The 15,130-nt window shown below is 38.6% G+C and overlaps 2 protein-coding genes and 2 non-coding genes across 5 annotated transcripts in view; 3 read left to right on the top strand and 1 right to left on the bottom strand.

Annotated features, from left to right (window-relative positions):
- RPL5 (ribosomal protein L5) lies at window positions 1–9,538 on the top strand. Its single transcript, XM_029945802.1, has 9 exons — window positions 1–49; window positions 634–743; window positions 1,691–1,760; window positions 1,841–1,956; window positions 3,065–3,199; window positions 4,497–4,699; window positions 5,800–5,977; window positions 8,843–8,931; window positions 9,368–9,538. Exons 1-9 carry the CDS (start codon window positions 1–3, stop codon window positions 9,465–9,467), a joined length of 1,050 nt encoding a protein of 349 aa, XP_029801662.1. The 3' UTR covers window positions 9,468–9,538.
- LOC115300558 lies at window positions 5,632–5,728 on the top strand. The gene has a single exon (XR_003912723.1). It is a non-coding gene; the product is annotated as a small nucleolar RNA SNORD21 (small nucleolar RNA).
- Window positions 9,020–9,156, top strand: LOC115300562. The gene has a single exon (XR_003912727.1). It is a non-coding gene; the product is annotated as a small nucleolar RNA SNORA66 (small nucleolar RNA).
- A 248-nt stretch (window positions 9,539–9,786) lies between the features above and the next one.
- DIPK1A (divergent protein kinase domain 1A) overlaps window positions 9,787–15,130 on the bottom strand; it is a 95,926-nt gene continuing 90,582 nt past the window's right edge. For both annotated transcript variants that reach the window (XM_029946566.1, XM_029946567.1), the window contains exons 4-5: window positions 13,307–13,483; window positions 9,787–11,763 (exon numbers count right to left, since the gene is read on the bottom strand). In XM_029946566.1, coding sequence (XP_029802426.1) covers window positions 10,951–11,763; window positions 13,307–13,483 — 990 coding nt within the window. In that variant the 3' untranslated portion in view covers window positions 9,787–10,950. The remainder of the gene's footprint in view (window positions 11,764–13,306; window positions 13,484–15,130) is intronic.

Below are 15,130 nucleotides of genomic sequence, written 5' to 3'. Positions count from 1 at the left end.
ATGGAGGGAAAAGGAATGAAGCTGTCAGGGATCAGGGAAGATGATGGAGGTAAAGGGATCCAGTAAGTAATTCTTTTACCATTTAGCAAACACAGAGCACTTACTGAATGCCAGCATTGTGCTAAGGAAATTCAAGGGTGAACTGGGTCAACAGGGCCCATCCTTAGAGAGTTTACAGGGGAGGGTGGGGTCAAGCAGGTTTGAAGGTGCTGTGGGAAGGCAGAGAGAGGCTCCTTACTCAGATTTGAAGTACTGGGACAAGGCTTCCAAGAGCGATCCTGTATGATCTGGACCAGGATGAGTAGTCCAGGTCCAGGAGGTAGAGAACAGAAGAGCTCCACAGCAAATATATTCTATTTAATTTAAAAATTTTTTTCCTATTTATAAAGTCATATATGTTCATTAATAAACAACTTCTTAGCACATGAAGCTGAGAACTTCCTCTAATCCTCCCTGCTACTGCTTACCTATCCCAACAGGATTACCAGCCAGGAGTTTGGGGACTCCGTAGCTTTCAGAGTTTGTTACTGATCCCCGGAGTAAGCGTCGGTCCTCCCGCCAGATGGGGGCAGTACTCCGCACGCCTAGGGCCGGCGTGCGCTCTCTTCCATACGTCGCTCGCGTGATCGTCAGTGCTACATACTGCGCCTGCGCACAGGCTGCGGCCTTTTCCCCCCGCGGAGCGTTCCTGGGCCTGCTGGTCTGTGGCAAGCCGCGGACGCCGGTCTCTGTTCCGCAGGATGGTGAGTGGGTATTTGGAATAGGGGCTACGGTTGCACGGGGGTTCCCTGTCCGTGGTCAGACTCCAGCCTAGGAAACGTTTCGCGCGGCGCCGGGGTTGGATGGCGTTTGATAGTGAGCTCTGCTGAGGTAGGGCTGCCGCTCCCAGCGTGGCCTTAATGGCTGCCGCCCGGCGCGCAAGCTTGGGGGGAGGGGTTGACGAAGAAAATAAGGAGCCAGGGCGGCGGATTGAGGAGCGGGATGAGTTTAGTAGACAAGCTGCGGGGATAGTGCTGGCTTGTCCGAGGGGACACCAGCAGGCAGGGAAGATTGCATGCAATCGGGTTTAAGACCAGCTGGGGATACCTAAATGGAGATGGGCTCCGGCTCCTCGGACCCGTCCACCGCTGACTGCTTCATGTTTTTTTCGGGAGAGTCTCGGGTCGGTGGATCTTCCAGAAGTAGCTTTTAAACTTAACAGCCCGGAGACAGGCTTCTCTGTGCCCCGAAACAAGCTCAGTTTGTTTTGTGCCTCCTTCCTCTCTCTAGACTTGCTGGCACTAGTTTTTAACTTTTGGGGATGTGGCGTGGCTTTGGTTGGAGGAGGACAGTGCTCTTTTAATCGGGAGTAATTGCTAAATATGCCCATGACCAGATGAGTTTTGTGGCAAGTATCCGAGGCTTTTGGAAAACTTAAGTGGACAGTGCAGGAAATAAGAGGTTCGGTTCTCAAAATGAGAGAGCCGTGTTTGGAACAAACTGACCTTAGGCAAGGTTGCAGTCTAGAGCAGTGCTTTGGAAAAGTGATGGGAAGTAGAAAAAGGGATTCTTCTTGACCCACTGTGGTTTGAGAAACTGGACTACAAAAGTGACAGTTGTGTGGATTCACTTTTGAAGTTGCAGAGTTAACTCATGTCAAAATATCATAAACCGTTTATCAAAGTTTTAATAATTCTTTTATTTTTTTAAGGGGTTTGTTAAAGTTGTCAAGAATAAGGCTTACTTCAAGAGATATCAAGTGAAATTTCGAAGACGACGAGGTATGGTCAGTTATTCATGTTCACGATATTAGAAGAATCTACAGTGGAGCAGACTTTCTTAAATTGCTTTTTTCTTTCAGAGGGTAAAACTGATTATTATGCCCGGAAACGCTTGGTGATTCAGGATAAAAATAAGTACAACACACCTAAGTACAGGATGATAGTTCGTGTAACCAACAGAGATATCATTTGTCAGGTAAGTTGTGTTCAAAACTCAAGCAATGGATGGTAACCCTCCCCTCCTTTAACTGAATGCTGGAGAAGTTGTACCTGGGGAGTTAAACACATGGATGGGTTAGAAGCTCTCTAGTGCCTGGTATTCTAAAAACATTGAGTAGTTTTTGTTTTTGTTTTTGTTTTTTTATTAGGCCTGAAGTTGGAGCATGGGAGGGATTGGTACAGTAAAATACTCAACTGAAAAATCAGCCTTGTTTGGTCAATCCAGACCAACCTGGTTTAATCCCATTTTCTTAGGGTGGGGGAGAGGATTAGAGAAATTTAGGAGGATAAATTTGAAGCCAAGTAGGTTCTTGCACGTTCCAGTTCCAAGAGAATAATAGAATTTGTCATGGACTAAATCCTGACTTGTGCTATATGGCCATAATGCCCCCATACCACTGCTTACTGAAGAGATAGTTGTGGAGGTTAAATTAGACTCTTAAGATGTATCTATTTCTGCTTATTATTTGAAATAGGCTTTGATAAATCTATGAAGGTTTCTTTCACATAAAAGACGTACAGAAAATGGCAGTTTGCCAACTTTCTGGGCTTTTACAATTAGGGAAAAGTTGTCACAGTCAAGATTTGCTGAGCTTTTGCAGGGGGGCAAGCACACCTGTTTAATGGGCAAACTACTTGTTCGTTGTGCAGACAGTGTGTTCCTTCATGCCTGAGTTCAGATAACTAAACATTAGGTATTAGAAGCATTGTTGGACTTAGATATGCTTAGATCAAAAGATACTTAAAATAATCATCGGTTCCTTTTTGAATTTTCATGATGCCTCTTTAATTCATTGGCTGATGGAGCTAAGAGTCTTCAGCATTTGGAAGGAACAATTGTCTAACTTATTCCAAAGGCATTTCTATGTTCAGTGTCTATGGTTATTTTAGTTCGTTTTGTGATATTAGGACATTTACAGAAAACCTACCTGCTATAGTTGATTAAACCATTAACTCCTGTTGGTGATTAAGGTTAACAAATTTGTGTCCTTTTTTTTTTTTTACTCCTTTGAAAAAGAAGACCCCTAGAACAAGTAATCAAACAGTTGACAATACAGATTACTAATCTGGTTTTTCTCTTACAGATTGCTTATGCTCGTATAGAAGGAGACATGATAGTTTGTGCAGCTTATGCTCATGAACTCCCAAAGTACGGTGTGAAGGTTGGCCTGACAAATTATGCTGCAGCCTATTGTACTGGCCTGCTGCTGGCCCGCAGGGTATGTAGAAGATAACTTTAATTGATATACTTTAGAACTATAGCTCATTGGTTAGAGTGTCTGCAGGATAGACGTTCATACACGAGTAAGATACCCTCAGCTGTGGCTTCTGGGGAGTGCTTGCTGTTGTGCTGTTGCTTACATGGCCATCATAAGGGAAGACGATTTTATAAATACAGAGTTTTCTAGTACTCTGGGGAAATACTTTTTCTGTTTTTTGCCCTATGAGGAACTAGATCACTAGAGTCTAAATCAAAGGATGCTAGCCACTGGCCACATGTGGATGTTGAGCACATGAAATGTGGCTGGTGCTATTGAGGACCTCGATTTAAACAATTTTAAATAGCCATTTGAAGGCTAGTTATTGCCTTGTTGGACAGTGCAGACCTTTGCTTTTCAGAAGTACAGATCTTCTAACCATTAGTCAGTGTACATTTAAAGTGCAGGCTGCGCTCCACCCCCTTGGAATCTATATTTTATTAGGATGTCCAGGTTATTTATATACATACAGGTTAATTTTGAGAAACGATGTTTTAAATTTGGGGAGCCCAAGCAGGCATGGGTATGGGATTCAGTTTTATTTTAGTCATCTTTGCTTTTGGGTGCCAGCATTTCCTATAATATGAGAAAGTAGATGCAGATGTGGGTTTTGTGCCTTATTTTTGTTTTCTCAGTTACTGATCTTGTTTTGCATTGGAATTGTTAAGCATACATTGTTGTTAGGGACTCACATTTTCATTGGTTATAAATATGCTTGAGTAGGGGTGGGAGCATTGTCCTTACATATGAGGCAATGTGGTCCAAAGTCACACTGCTTGTGGTGAAGTCATAGCTAGATGTACTGGCAGAGGAGTCACCCTTATTGATGTAGTATCTTTGGAGAATAGAGCCAAAAAAGATGTTCTCTTCTGCCCAGGATCCTCTTCCTATGATTTTAGTGAAATTAATCAAAACTACATGTGTGATAACATAAATGGTTGAACTTTATTGTAGCCAAATATGACTGAAGAAATGTAGAGAATATCTCCCTTGAGTAGATACATAGAGTCTGGTTACATCTTAACTGATTGCTACATAAATCAAGTATGGACATTTAGCAGAGATTCAGAAGTTCCAAGACAAAGTTATAAAGTTGAATGTCTGAAGTTTCTTTTAGTAGCATCTTAATATTTAAAAGTAAGTTGGCACAGAGGGAAAGAGAATTGGAAGGAAATTTTTTCTAGGCATCAGGTCATTAAAGTTGTGACTGGATGTTAGAATTGTTTGAATATATGTAGACTGGCTTTTTTGTTAATAGCTTCTCAATAGGTTTGGCATGGATAAGATATATGAAGGCCAAGTAGAAGTGACTGGAGATGAATACAATGTGGAAAGCATTGATGGTCAGCCTGGTGCCTTCACCTGCTATCTGGATGCAGGGCTTGCCAGAACTACTACTGGAAATAAAGTTTTTGGTGCCCTCAAGGGAGCTGTGGATGGAGGCTTGTCTATTCCGCACAGGTAATACAGTAATCAAGTTTTCATTGTTTAGACTTCAGTATTTCCATTTTTAACTTGCTGGACTGTGGAGATTACTGAATCAATTAAAGTAGTAGGAAGGTATCATTGTGTATCTGCTGTATACTTAATATTATGCAAAAGGAACCTGGCAGGGCAAGAAGGAATTGTAGTACTGCGTTTCATAAATGAGACTGAGGTTCAGAGGTAAATGATTTATTCAAGGTTTTAGAGCCAGTAGCAGAAAAGCCACTATTGAAACCATTAGCTTTTGTGTTGTGGCTTAGTTTTGGTTAGAAATGAGCAACTCAAGTCCACTCCCCTCCCAGTCAGTGCGTTTTCTTTCATTTAGAATGAAAATTGCTTTATTCCGTTACGGAAAACTGTCAGCTCCAGAAAAAGATGTTGAGAAAAGGCTTAAAATAAAATTCCCATACTTTCAACTGGAAATAAGATTGTAGATCATTAGAGGCTAAGTAGATGATTTTAATTTGGTAGTTCTTTCGTTTTAAGTTAATAATTTTTGTTCTGTTGAGTAGATGCATCTTTAAGAAGTGATTTATTTTTAGCCTCTTAGGGATATTTTAGTAGTTGGTGACTTAACCAGAAATTTTTCTGGCTGTAGGTTTTAGGGTTGGGGAGGTGAGCCTGTAAGATGTAACCTAACTGCAGCTTTTATAATGGTGGGGCATAATATTTTTAAGGACCTACAGGGCTCTTGCAAAGCACCTGTTAGATGTAGTTGAACATCACTTATTCCCATGTGCCCTGAGGTACCACTGAGAAATTCTAGTGTTTAGGGGAGCAGTGTTGAAACCATTTCCTTTACTAATAAGGAGAAATAACTTGTTAATGGTGGAAACTTGGTTCATTTCATGGCTTTTAAAGGTGTTTGTGGCATGGCTTTCTTTTATCCTGGAATTCAGAGATCAGCTGCTGAATGATGATATCCCACTAACTGAGCAGTCAGTAGTTGGTCCTTTGATTTGCATATGATGCAATTAATTGTTTCAAGACGGGACTGATGGCAGCTACTAAATGAATTCCTGCTAAGTGAACTGATTTCAGTCATTACATACTAAAATGAGAAACTTTTATTTTAGTACCAAACGGTTCCCTGGTTATGATTCGGAAAGCAAGGAGTTCAATGCAGAAGTACATCGGAAGCACATCATGGGTCAAAATGTTGCAGATTATATGCGTTACCTAATGGAAGAGGATGAAGATGCTTATAAGAAACAGTTCTCTCAATACATAAAGAACAACGTTACTCCAGACATGGTAAAAATTTTAACTAAAAATGCCTGTATTTTTAGAATATTAGAATCAGCTTTACTATTTGGTTTGGGTAGGTACATTAATAGTTTTATTTCCGGTCAACAGTTAAAAGTTGAATTTGAGTAGTTAATAGGTATAGACAGATTCAAATGAATTGTCCTTAGCTTAAAATAGAATGACATGAAACTGGGATATTGGGTGAGGTTAAGTTAAAAGACAGACAAGGTAGAGGCACCTGCAGGGGTGGCTCAGTTGGTTAAGTGTCCAAGTTCAGCTCAGGTCATGATCTCACGGTTTGTGGGCTCGAGCCCCATCTCAGGCTCTGTGCAACAGCTCAGAGCCTGAAGCCTGCTTCAGATTCTGTGCCTCCCTCTGTCTCTCACAAAAATAAGCATTAAAAAAGTCAGACAAGGTAGTATAAAGAACTAGACTTAAGCTTCTAAGGACTTTTTAGATCATAAAGGGTGGCAAGCTTGAAGCATCTAAATCTAAAGCCTGTGGTGGCTTTTGTACATTTTGCTGTTCTATATTTGTAGACTTCATTCCTGTGGTCATAGTTAAATTCTATCCTGTCTGATGAGATGTTGGTTACTAAACTTCATTTCATTTTGAAGCCATGTCAAAGAAAGGTTTTTTTATAGCAAATAAGTTCTATGTTCTAGATTTTCTGAATGTCAGGCATGCACACATAGTTGCACTGATTCAGTCACTGGTTCTGCATGATGTTTCAAATGTGAGTTTAATATTGGAAAATTTATCAGCCTGGGTGGCTCTGTCAGTTAAGAATCAGCTCAGGTCATGATCTCATGGTTTGTGAGTTCCATTCCGTTCCATTCCCGTGTCCTCTGCTGAGAGCTCAGAGCCTAGAGCCTGCTTCAGATTCTGTGTCTCCCTCTTTGCTCCTCCCTCACTCATGCTGTCTCAAAAATAAATAAACACTAGAAAGGACAATTTATCAGCCCTAATGTTATATCTCCAAGGTTCTCTCTATTCAGGCACAGAACACAAATCACACTGATTATTAATAAAACAATTATATAGCTTATGGAGTTGTATATAAATTGGTGGTTATATATCAAATGTTCTTTTCTGTGTTAGTGCATAGTTTCTATTTTGACAGGTTTGGTTATGAAAATCTTTAGAGTTGTAATTGGGAAAAAATCACTTATTTATATGCTTAGTACACAGTCTAGGGCTGAATAAACACAGAGCTTAAGTTTTTGAGCTAAGAAAAGGATAGTATTTATGGTAGTATTGCAAGTACATGATAATTTTCAGAAATCTGTACTCCTTATATTACTACTGACATTGTCCTCATTCACCGTGGTAAAGAGGTCTTTCACTTGTGATGATTCTACTTGGCCTGGATAATTTTTCTTCCTAAGCCATTTCTTACTGTGGTCATGTCACACTTGTTTAGAACTTTTCAAATTCCTAAGCTGCTTTCAGATATCCATTTCTTAATGTTTTCTAATGTATGTGATATACTTCAGCTGGACCACTCTTAGGCTAATGCACTTTCCTAGCTAGCTCATTGATTTTGATCTATGGAAGTCTCTCTTCTGCATGGCTGCTGAAATCCTCAGCAGACATCTTCCTCATCTCCGGGAGGAGGTAGTCTTCGCCTAACTCGAGGGATTATCTATATACATGGTTGTATTTTCTCTCTGTCTCTCTTGGAAGGAATGGACCAAGTTGCTTAGATATACTAAATGACTACATTTGAAGTCATCAAGTGGGTTTGTTAGATAAAGTGAGAGCTGTCATAGAGTGCTTAAAAGAGGTAGAGAAATTAATTTTGAGGAGGGATTTAGGGAATTGAGATCTAATACAGTGAAAGTGTTGGCATTATTTTCATTTGCTAAGTTGTATACAAATGTATGTAGTAATCACATTTTCTCCATGTAGAATGAATTACTTTGACTCATTCTTTAGGGGGCTATAATAGTTACTAGATTGTGATAGTAATCATTCAAGCATTGTATCGCTGCTTCATGACTTGGTCTTCCATAGAACCAATAGTCATTCATTTGGATGTGGTAATTGAAACAAATCAGAGTTACAGCATTGTTTTTTGATGAATTTTAGAACAAAATTCTCATTAAGATCTAATTGGATGATATTTCAGGGTTTTATAGGGAAATTCAAACCTCTGTTTCCACAGAGGCCTAATACTGTTGCCAAATACTAGTGATTCCTAGTAGTAATAGTGGTCCTTGGTAAGCAGTTAGTATCATCAGGTACTACAGGAAAATATAAATCGCGGGAATGTGGGAGAACACAAATGAATTAAGCAATTGCTTGTTGACCCCATGTAGTCTTCATCTTAACATCTTAAGATGTTTTGGCATGTATCCTCACTTGAATAAAAGCATTTACGTCAGGGGCGCCTGGGTGGTTCAGTTGGTTAACTGTCAGTGTGCGCTCTCAAAATAAATGAGAAAAAGATTTAGGTCAGACAGTATTTTGTTTATTACCTGTATTTTGAGAGAGCACAAGAAGGGGGAGTGGCAGAGAACGAGAATCCCCAAGCAGGCTCTACACTGTCAGCACAGAGCCTGATGCAGGTTCTAGAGATCATGACCTGAGCCGAGATTAAGAGTTGGACATCTAACTGACTGAGTCTCTCAGGTGCCCTCTATTTTTTTTTTAAGTTTATTTATTTTGCAAATGCATAAGTGGGGGGTGGAGGTGAGATAGTATTTTAAAGAAATATAAGGAGATACCAGCATTGACCTAGTAAAGTTCCTTTTGACAGTCTGGTTTAGAAGGACAAAACAGAGCCAGTCAGTCGTAGAATGTAGTGTTACATGACTGTTTAGGGCATGTGAAATGAAACCAAGTACTGTTTGCTTTGCTTTCTTTCAGATGGAGGAGATGTATAAGAAAGCTCATGCTGCTATACGAGAGAATCCAGTCTATGAGAAGAAGCCTAAGAAAGAAGTTAAAAAGAAGAGGTATGCATCCTCCTGTTGTCATTTTAAGAAAGAGAGGTCGGGAGGAGTTCTTGCCTTGTTTCATCTTACTCAGAGTCTCACTGAAGTTGTGCAAACTCGATCACTAACTCTGCATGATGTTGCAGAAGTGAGGGGAACCAGGTTTGCTAAAGTAATTGTGGTGATAGCAATGTATTAGTCTCAGAAGCTACTTACTGAGCTGACCCATTCTATCCCAGTACAGTATAACTACCAGTTAACTGCATTTTTAAATAATGCATTTATTTAATAATGGGTGTGGGAAAGTTAACTTAAGATCATAAGTAGGTATATTGGAATTTGGATTGTTTGACCTAATTGCAAAGTCTTATGTTTTTCAAAGTTAAATATTTTCTATCCTCTATTGCTATGGTTTTTAAAAATTACATTTGTCTCTTAATTTTACTTTGATTTGTAGGTGGAACCGTCCTAAAATGTCTCTTGCCCAGAAGAAAGATCGGGTGGCTCAGAAGAAGGCAAGCTTCCTTAGAGCTCAGGAGCGGGCTGCTGAGAGCTAATAAACCAAACACAATTTTCTATGAAGAGTTTTCAGATAAAGACAATAATAAACTTATTCACCAAGCAGCTACTTCTGTGTTGAGCTCTTGTTAAATGAAACTAAGAAATAACCCGAAATACAAAAGCAGAGGAGTTGACAAGAGTTTTTTAGTTTTTTTGTTTTGTTTTGTTTTGCTTCGAGAAAAGTATAACTTTCCATACTGACTCAAAGTTCACACCTGCTTCTTGGGCTTCTGTTTTCCGTGACAGGAGTTAATCCCTCTAATTGTATACAGCTCTCCTTAAAAAAGTCTGGCAAGCAACAGACCAACCATCCACTAGGAAATACTTCTTCCATTCATTTATTGTAACCAGATGGTTAGTGGGAAGAAAAGGTACGTTCAAAGTATACCATTTTAAAGTAAGCAAAACATGTGCTCATCAATGGCTTTAATTTTTGAGAGAAGGCTGTCCAATGAAGTTCACATAACATTTCACTTTAATCAGGTGAAACCTTTGAGCCGAAAATACTGGGTCTTCCTTCAAAAGAGGTGTCCCATTTTATGGAGATGTTGAAAGGTACATGCCAGATCTTAATAAACATGAAAATAACATTAACTTGCATATTAAGTTCACATGGAAAAATAACTTTACATGCTTCTTAAGAAATAGCCCTTTGGCCCTCAGGAAACACTGTTCAAAATGGAAAATTGTTATTAAAAAGTCCCATGATTTCAGAGTCTGGCTCTTAAATGTATGTCCCGTTTCCCCATAGCCCAAATTCAAATTTGTGGATTTGGATTGAGTTGATGGTCTTAAGTCAGTTTTGAAGGACTCCACTCATTGACACTATGAAGGACCTATCGAATCTAGGATGACAATAGCTCATCCAGTTTCAGCCTCTAAACTTGGCAATTACATATTGCCAAGTAGAACACTGATGGATTTTTAAGCTAAAGAGAGCCACTAAAAACATTCTGAAGCCATATAATAAATGTTAAGTCTATAAATACAACAAACCATGCTATTAACCCAATGTCTGTTTATAAAGGAGTAACTTTACCTGCTTTGCAGTCTTAATTTCTGTTAATGTGCAAACTTTACCATGCTAAGACTTCAGTAAATGTACATATAGTTTTTTTTTAACAGCAGCTTTGATGCAAACAATGGTATTTTGGCTAACAAATCTACAAAATACTCTGTTTATGGAATGAGGCTTTTCACAGCATTATTTCAGGTCATTAGTCAAAATAGTTAACACAGTGAATGTACTGGGAAATGTACCAGGGCTTCTAATGGCAGGAATTAAATCTTTGGACCAGTTCATCCTATATACTTCCTGCCAGTACTTCACCAATGTGTATCTCAAGATGGTGGCTCCTTAAGGCCAGGTCAAAGGGGTTTTGTATAACTGGCAGGGATTTGAATCAGAAGCCTTTTTTTTAATGCTCAAAAATTTTCCTTAGATTAAGTTTCCTATAACGGTCACAATGTCCAAATGAACTAAGAGTCATTTGTATAGGAAATTTTCTTCCACAGTAATGTTTTTAGGTTATTTAGTATCAAAGAATGTTCCATTTCCATTTGATTTGCTGTGACTTTGAGAGCAATACAAGAGTAAAGTTGCTTTTCCAATTCTTCACGAATTTCAGTTGGAGCACCACGCAGTAGGTAGTCTTTGAGTAACTGACAGGCTTTTGCCAAGTTTGGTTGTATCACTTCTGAAGTACACTTCATTGTACTCTGATCACAGGTAGTTCGACAATCCGTGCCGTAAACACAGTCCAAGTCAGACTCACAGTGGCGATCCTTAATAAGTTCTTTCAGGTTTGTCTCTGGCACAATTTTTCTCATGTCCACCATTTTCAAATCATACTTATCATTATATCCTAGGTTTTTGGCACTAATATCACACATGAGGAAGTTTCCATACGGGCCGTGGAAAACATCTTCCACAAATTCTAGAAGTCCTATGGCTATTTTAGCCTTTCTAGGCCATGATGGTGTGAACAATTGATCCATGCTTCTTCTGAACCCAGATGGAATAAAAAGTTCAATGATCCATGGGAGGCTTATTCCATAAAGAGAGGTATATTCAACACTTTCCATCACGTAGAGGTCACCGCAGAATCCCATTAATTTGGGAGTATGTTCCTTATCTTGAAGTATCACCATAAGAAGAAATTCATTTAGTTGAAGAAGTGCCCATGTTGACTTTGCTTCTCCCAAGGAAACCTGGCCATCTTTGTCGCCATCAGCCACCGTCAGGATGAGATTAACCAGTTCAGAGAGGTTTCCTTGGTCACCCAACTTTGCCTATTTATATAATGAATGAAAAATACCTCACATATAATATACATAATAACTTTATGTGATTACTACGGTAAGTAAAGATCTTGTTACTGAAATCCTATAAAGGAACTTAATATATCTCCAAATATAATGCTTACTAAGTGAATCAGTATGTTTCATATAATTATAGTAAAACCCACTCCATTAAGTATATTTTTTAAGAAATGGCCACCCTAGCTTCCATTAGCCCCGTGGGCCCTATAGATAGATAAATACAGTTATCCAAGACACTAATATTCTGTCTTATACATTTACTTGCAAGATTGCAGTGTAATGTGCTCATATCCAAAGTTATAATAAGGGTCAACTGAAAATTATTTTATCCTATTTTTTTATTTTTTTAATGTTTATTTTATTTTTGAAGGGGAGAGAGAGACAGTATGAGCGGGGGAGGGGCAGAGAAAGAGAGAGAGAGAGAGAGAGAGAGAGAGAGAGAGAGAGAGAGAGAGAGAGAGAGAGAGAGAGAGGGAGAGAGAGAGAGAGAGAGAGAGAGAACCCAAAGCAGGCTCCAGGCTTTGAGTGTCAGCACAGAGCCCGACGTTGGGCTTGAACTCATTAACTGTGAGATCAAGACCTGAGCTGAAGTCAGATGCTTAACTGACTGAACCATTCAGGTGCCCTGATTTCTTTCTATTTTGTAGTTAACACATTAACAGAACTATTTTGTTCAGTTGTACTGTTCCAATGATGAAGGTTAAAAAGCCTTGGACTCCTGGCTGGCTCAGTTGGAGGGGTGTGCAGCACTTGATCTCAAGGTTGTGAGTTCAAGCCCAATGACAGGTGTTTATTAAATAAAACTTTAAAAAAAAAAGTATTTCCCTATGAAGGTCCTTGGGATAAATAGTTTGAAAATGTAAACTGTTCAAAGAAAAGATTTTTAAAAAATTTATTTTGAGAGAGGAAGTATGAGTGGGGGAGGGGTAGAGACAGAGAAAGAGAGAAATCCCAAGAAGGCTCCACACTGTCAGCACAGAGCCCGATGTGGGGCTCAAACCCATGAATGAGATCATGACCTGAGCCAACTGACCACAAGGCAGACATTAAACTGACTGAGCCACCAAGAAGTTCCAGAAAAGAAAGATTTTTAGTGAAAATTTGAAGCAATAAAAAGAGATTCTCTCCAAAATTGTAACTATTTTTCTTTCAATACATTTAATCCTTGTATGAATATTTCTTTAAATTTTTAAAAAATAATTTGCAATCAGGGTATGTATACTAATTTTATCCCCTCCTCCACCTTTTAAAAGTTTCAGTTACAGTGTCAAACTATAGAGCAGCTTATCAATTTAGTGAACTCCCCTTTCATATTTGGACATTTTAAGCTATGGTAAATAATATTAATGTAAACATCTTCCACACATTTTGTTTGAATTGTTTCCTCAAGATGGGGTCCTTGATATAGGCTAAAGAATAGCAACATTTTTATGGCTTAGATAAGGTCTTACCAACTCTTCAAGAAGAGAATACTGCTTCACACTAACCACATGGGAATGGATGTATTACTTACTTTAAAGAGACTGTAGACCATTTCTTTGAATTTCTGTACAGTTGTTCCCCTAGTTGGCTTATCAAATAGCACGATTTCTTTCCTTGGTTCCAATTCAGTCCCAAAATCAAGATGAAGTGCTTGTTCCATTTGACATTTCACCACACCTGGTAGATTGCCCCAAATCCCTAAGTACATCTATATGAAAGAAGGAAGGACAAATTACTCTTTAGGCTAAGTGGGAAATTTTACCACTGTATTTTTAATGTCCTTGTCCTCTTATAAAAACACACAGGTAACAAAACATTAGGACTGAGCTTTTCTCCATAACTTTTTTAGATTGTAAAAGCTATGCATGCCAAAATACATATATTTTTTACCGTGATCAACTTTATTTTTTCCAGTTTTTAAATTGTGGCAAAATATTAAAAAAATTTAGCATGTAACCATTTTTAGTGTACAGTTCAGTGGTATTACATTCACAATGTTGTGCAGCCATCACCACCATCCATCTGCAGAACTCTTCATCTCATAAAAGTGAAACTCTGTACTTAATATAATAACTCCCAGTTCCCCCTCTCCCCCTATCCCAGCCCCTGGCATCACCATTCTATTTTCTGTCTTTATAGTTTCAACTAATCTAAGTACCTCATATAAATGGAACAATACAAAACTTGTCGTTTTGTGACTGGCGTATTTCACTTAGCATAATGTCCTAAAGATTCATCCATACATTAGCATGTGTCAGAATTCTTCTTTTTGAAAGCTAATAGCCCACGGTATGTATATATCACATTTTGCATTTCTATTCGCCTGCTGATGGACACTTGGGTGCTTTCCCATTTTAGCTATTGTGAATAATGTTGAAATAAGGATGGATGTCTTTTAGACTCTCCTTTCAATTTTTTAAGATATATACCCAGAAATGAAATGGCTGGATCATAAAATCCTTATGTTTAATATTTTGAGGAACTGCTATATTGCTTTCTGCAATGGCTGTACCATTTCACATTCCCACCAATAGTGCACAAGTGTTCTAATTTCTCTCCATCGTTGCCAAAACTTGTTAATTTCCATTTTTTGGGTAGTAGCCATCCTAATGGGTGTGAAGAGATATCTCACTGTGATTTTGATTTGCATTTCCCTCATATCAAGTGGTGTTGAGCATCTTTTCATGTACTTATTGGCCATTTGTATATCTTTTTTTTTTTTTTTGAGAAATGCCTATTCAAGTCCTTTGTACATTTTAAATATGGTTGTTTTTTGTATATTTTGGATACTAGCCCTTTATCTGATATGTCATTTGCAACTATCTTTTCCCATTCTGTCAGTTGCCTATTAGTTTTCTTGATTGTTTCCTTTGCAGTACAGAAGCTTTTTATTTTGATGAGGTCCCAGTAGTTCAGTTTTGCTTTCATTTCCCTCGCCTTTGGGGATGTGTAGAGTAGGAGATTGCTGTGGTGAGGTCTAGGAGGTTTTTTCCTACTTTCTCCTCAAGGGTTTTGATGGTTTCCTGTCTCACATTCAGGTCCTTCATCCATTTTGAGTTAATTTTTGTGTATGGTGTAAGAAAGTGGTCTAGTTTCATTCTTCTGCATGTTGCTGTCCAGTTCTTCCAGCACCACCTGCTAAAGAGGCTGTCTTTTTTCCATTGGATATTCTTTCCTGCTTTGTCAAAAATTAATTGGCCATACATTTGTGGGCCCAGTTCTGGGTTCTCTATTCTATTCCATTGGTCTATGTGTCTGTTTTTGTGTTAACTTTTTTGTTGTTCTTATTCACACAATTATCCCCCTCACATAAGAAACACACTTAAAGAGAGATGTGTCAATATGTATACAAAGT

This window comes from Suricata suricatta, chromosome 8 (assembly GCF_006229205.1).
Source record: "Suricata suricatta isolate VVHF042 chromosome 8, meerkat_22Aug2017_6uvM2_HiC, whole genome shotgun sequence".
Lineage (NCBI taxonomy): Eukaryota > Metazoa > Chordata > Mammalia > Carnivora > Herpestidae > Suricata > Suricata suricatta.
Note: the sequence above shows the minus strand (reverse complement) of the source record. Positions and strands in the feature narration are given on the sequence as shown.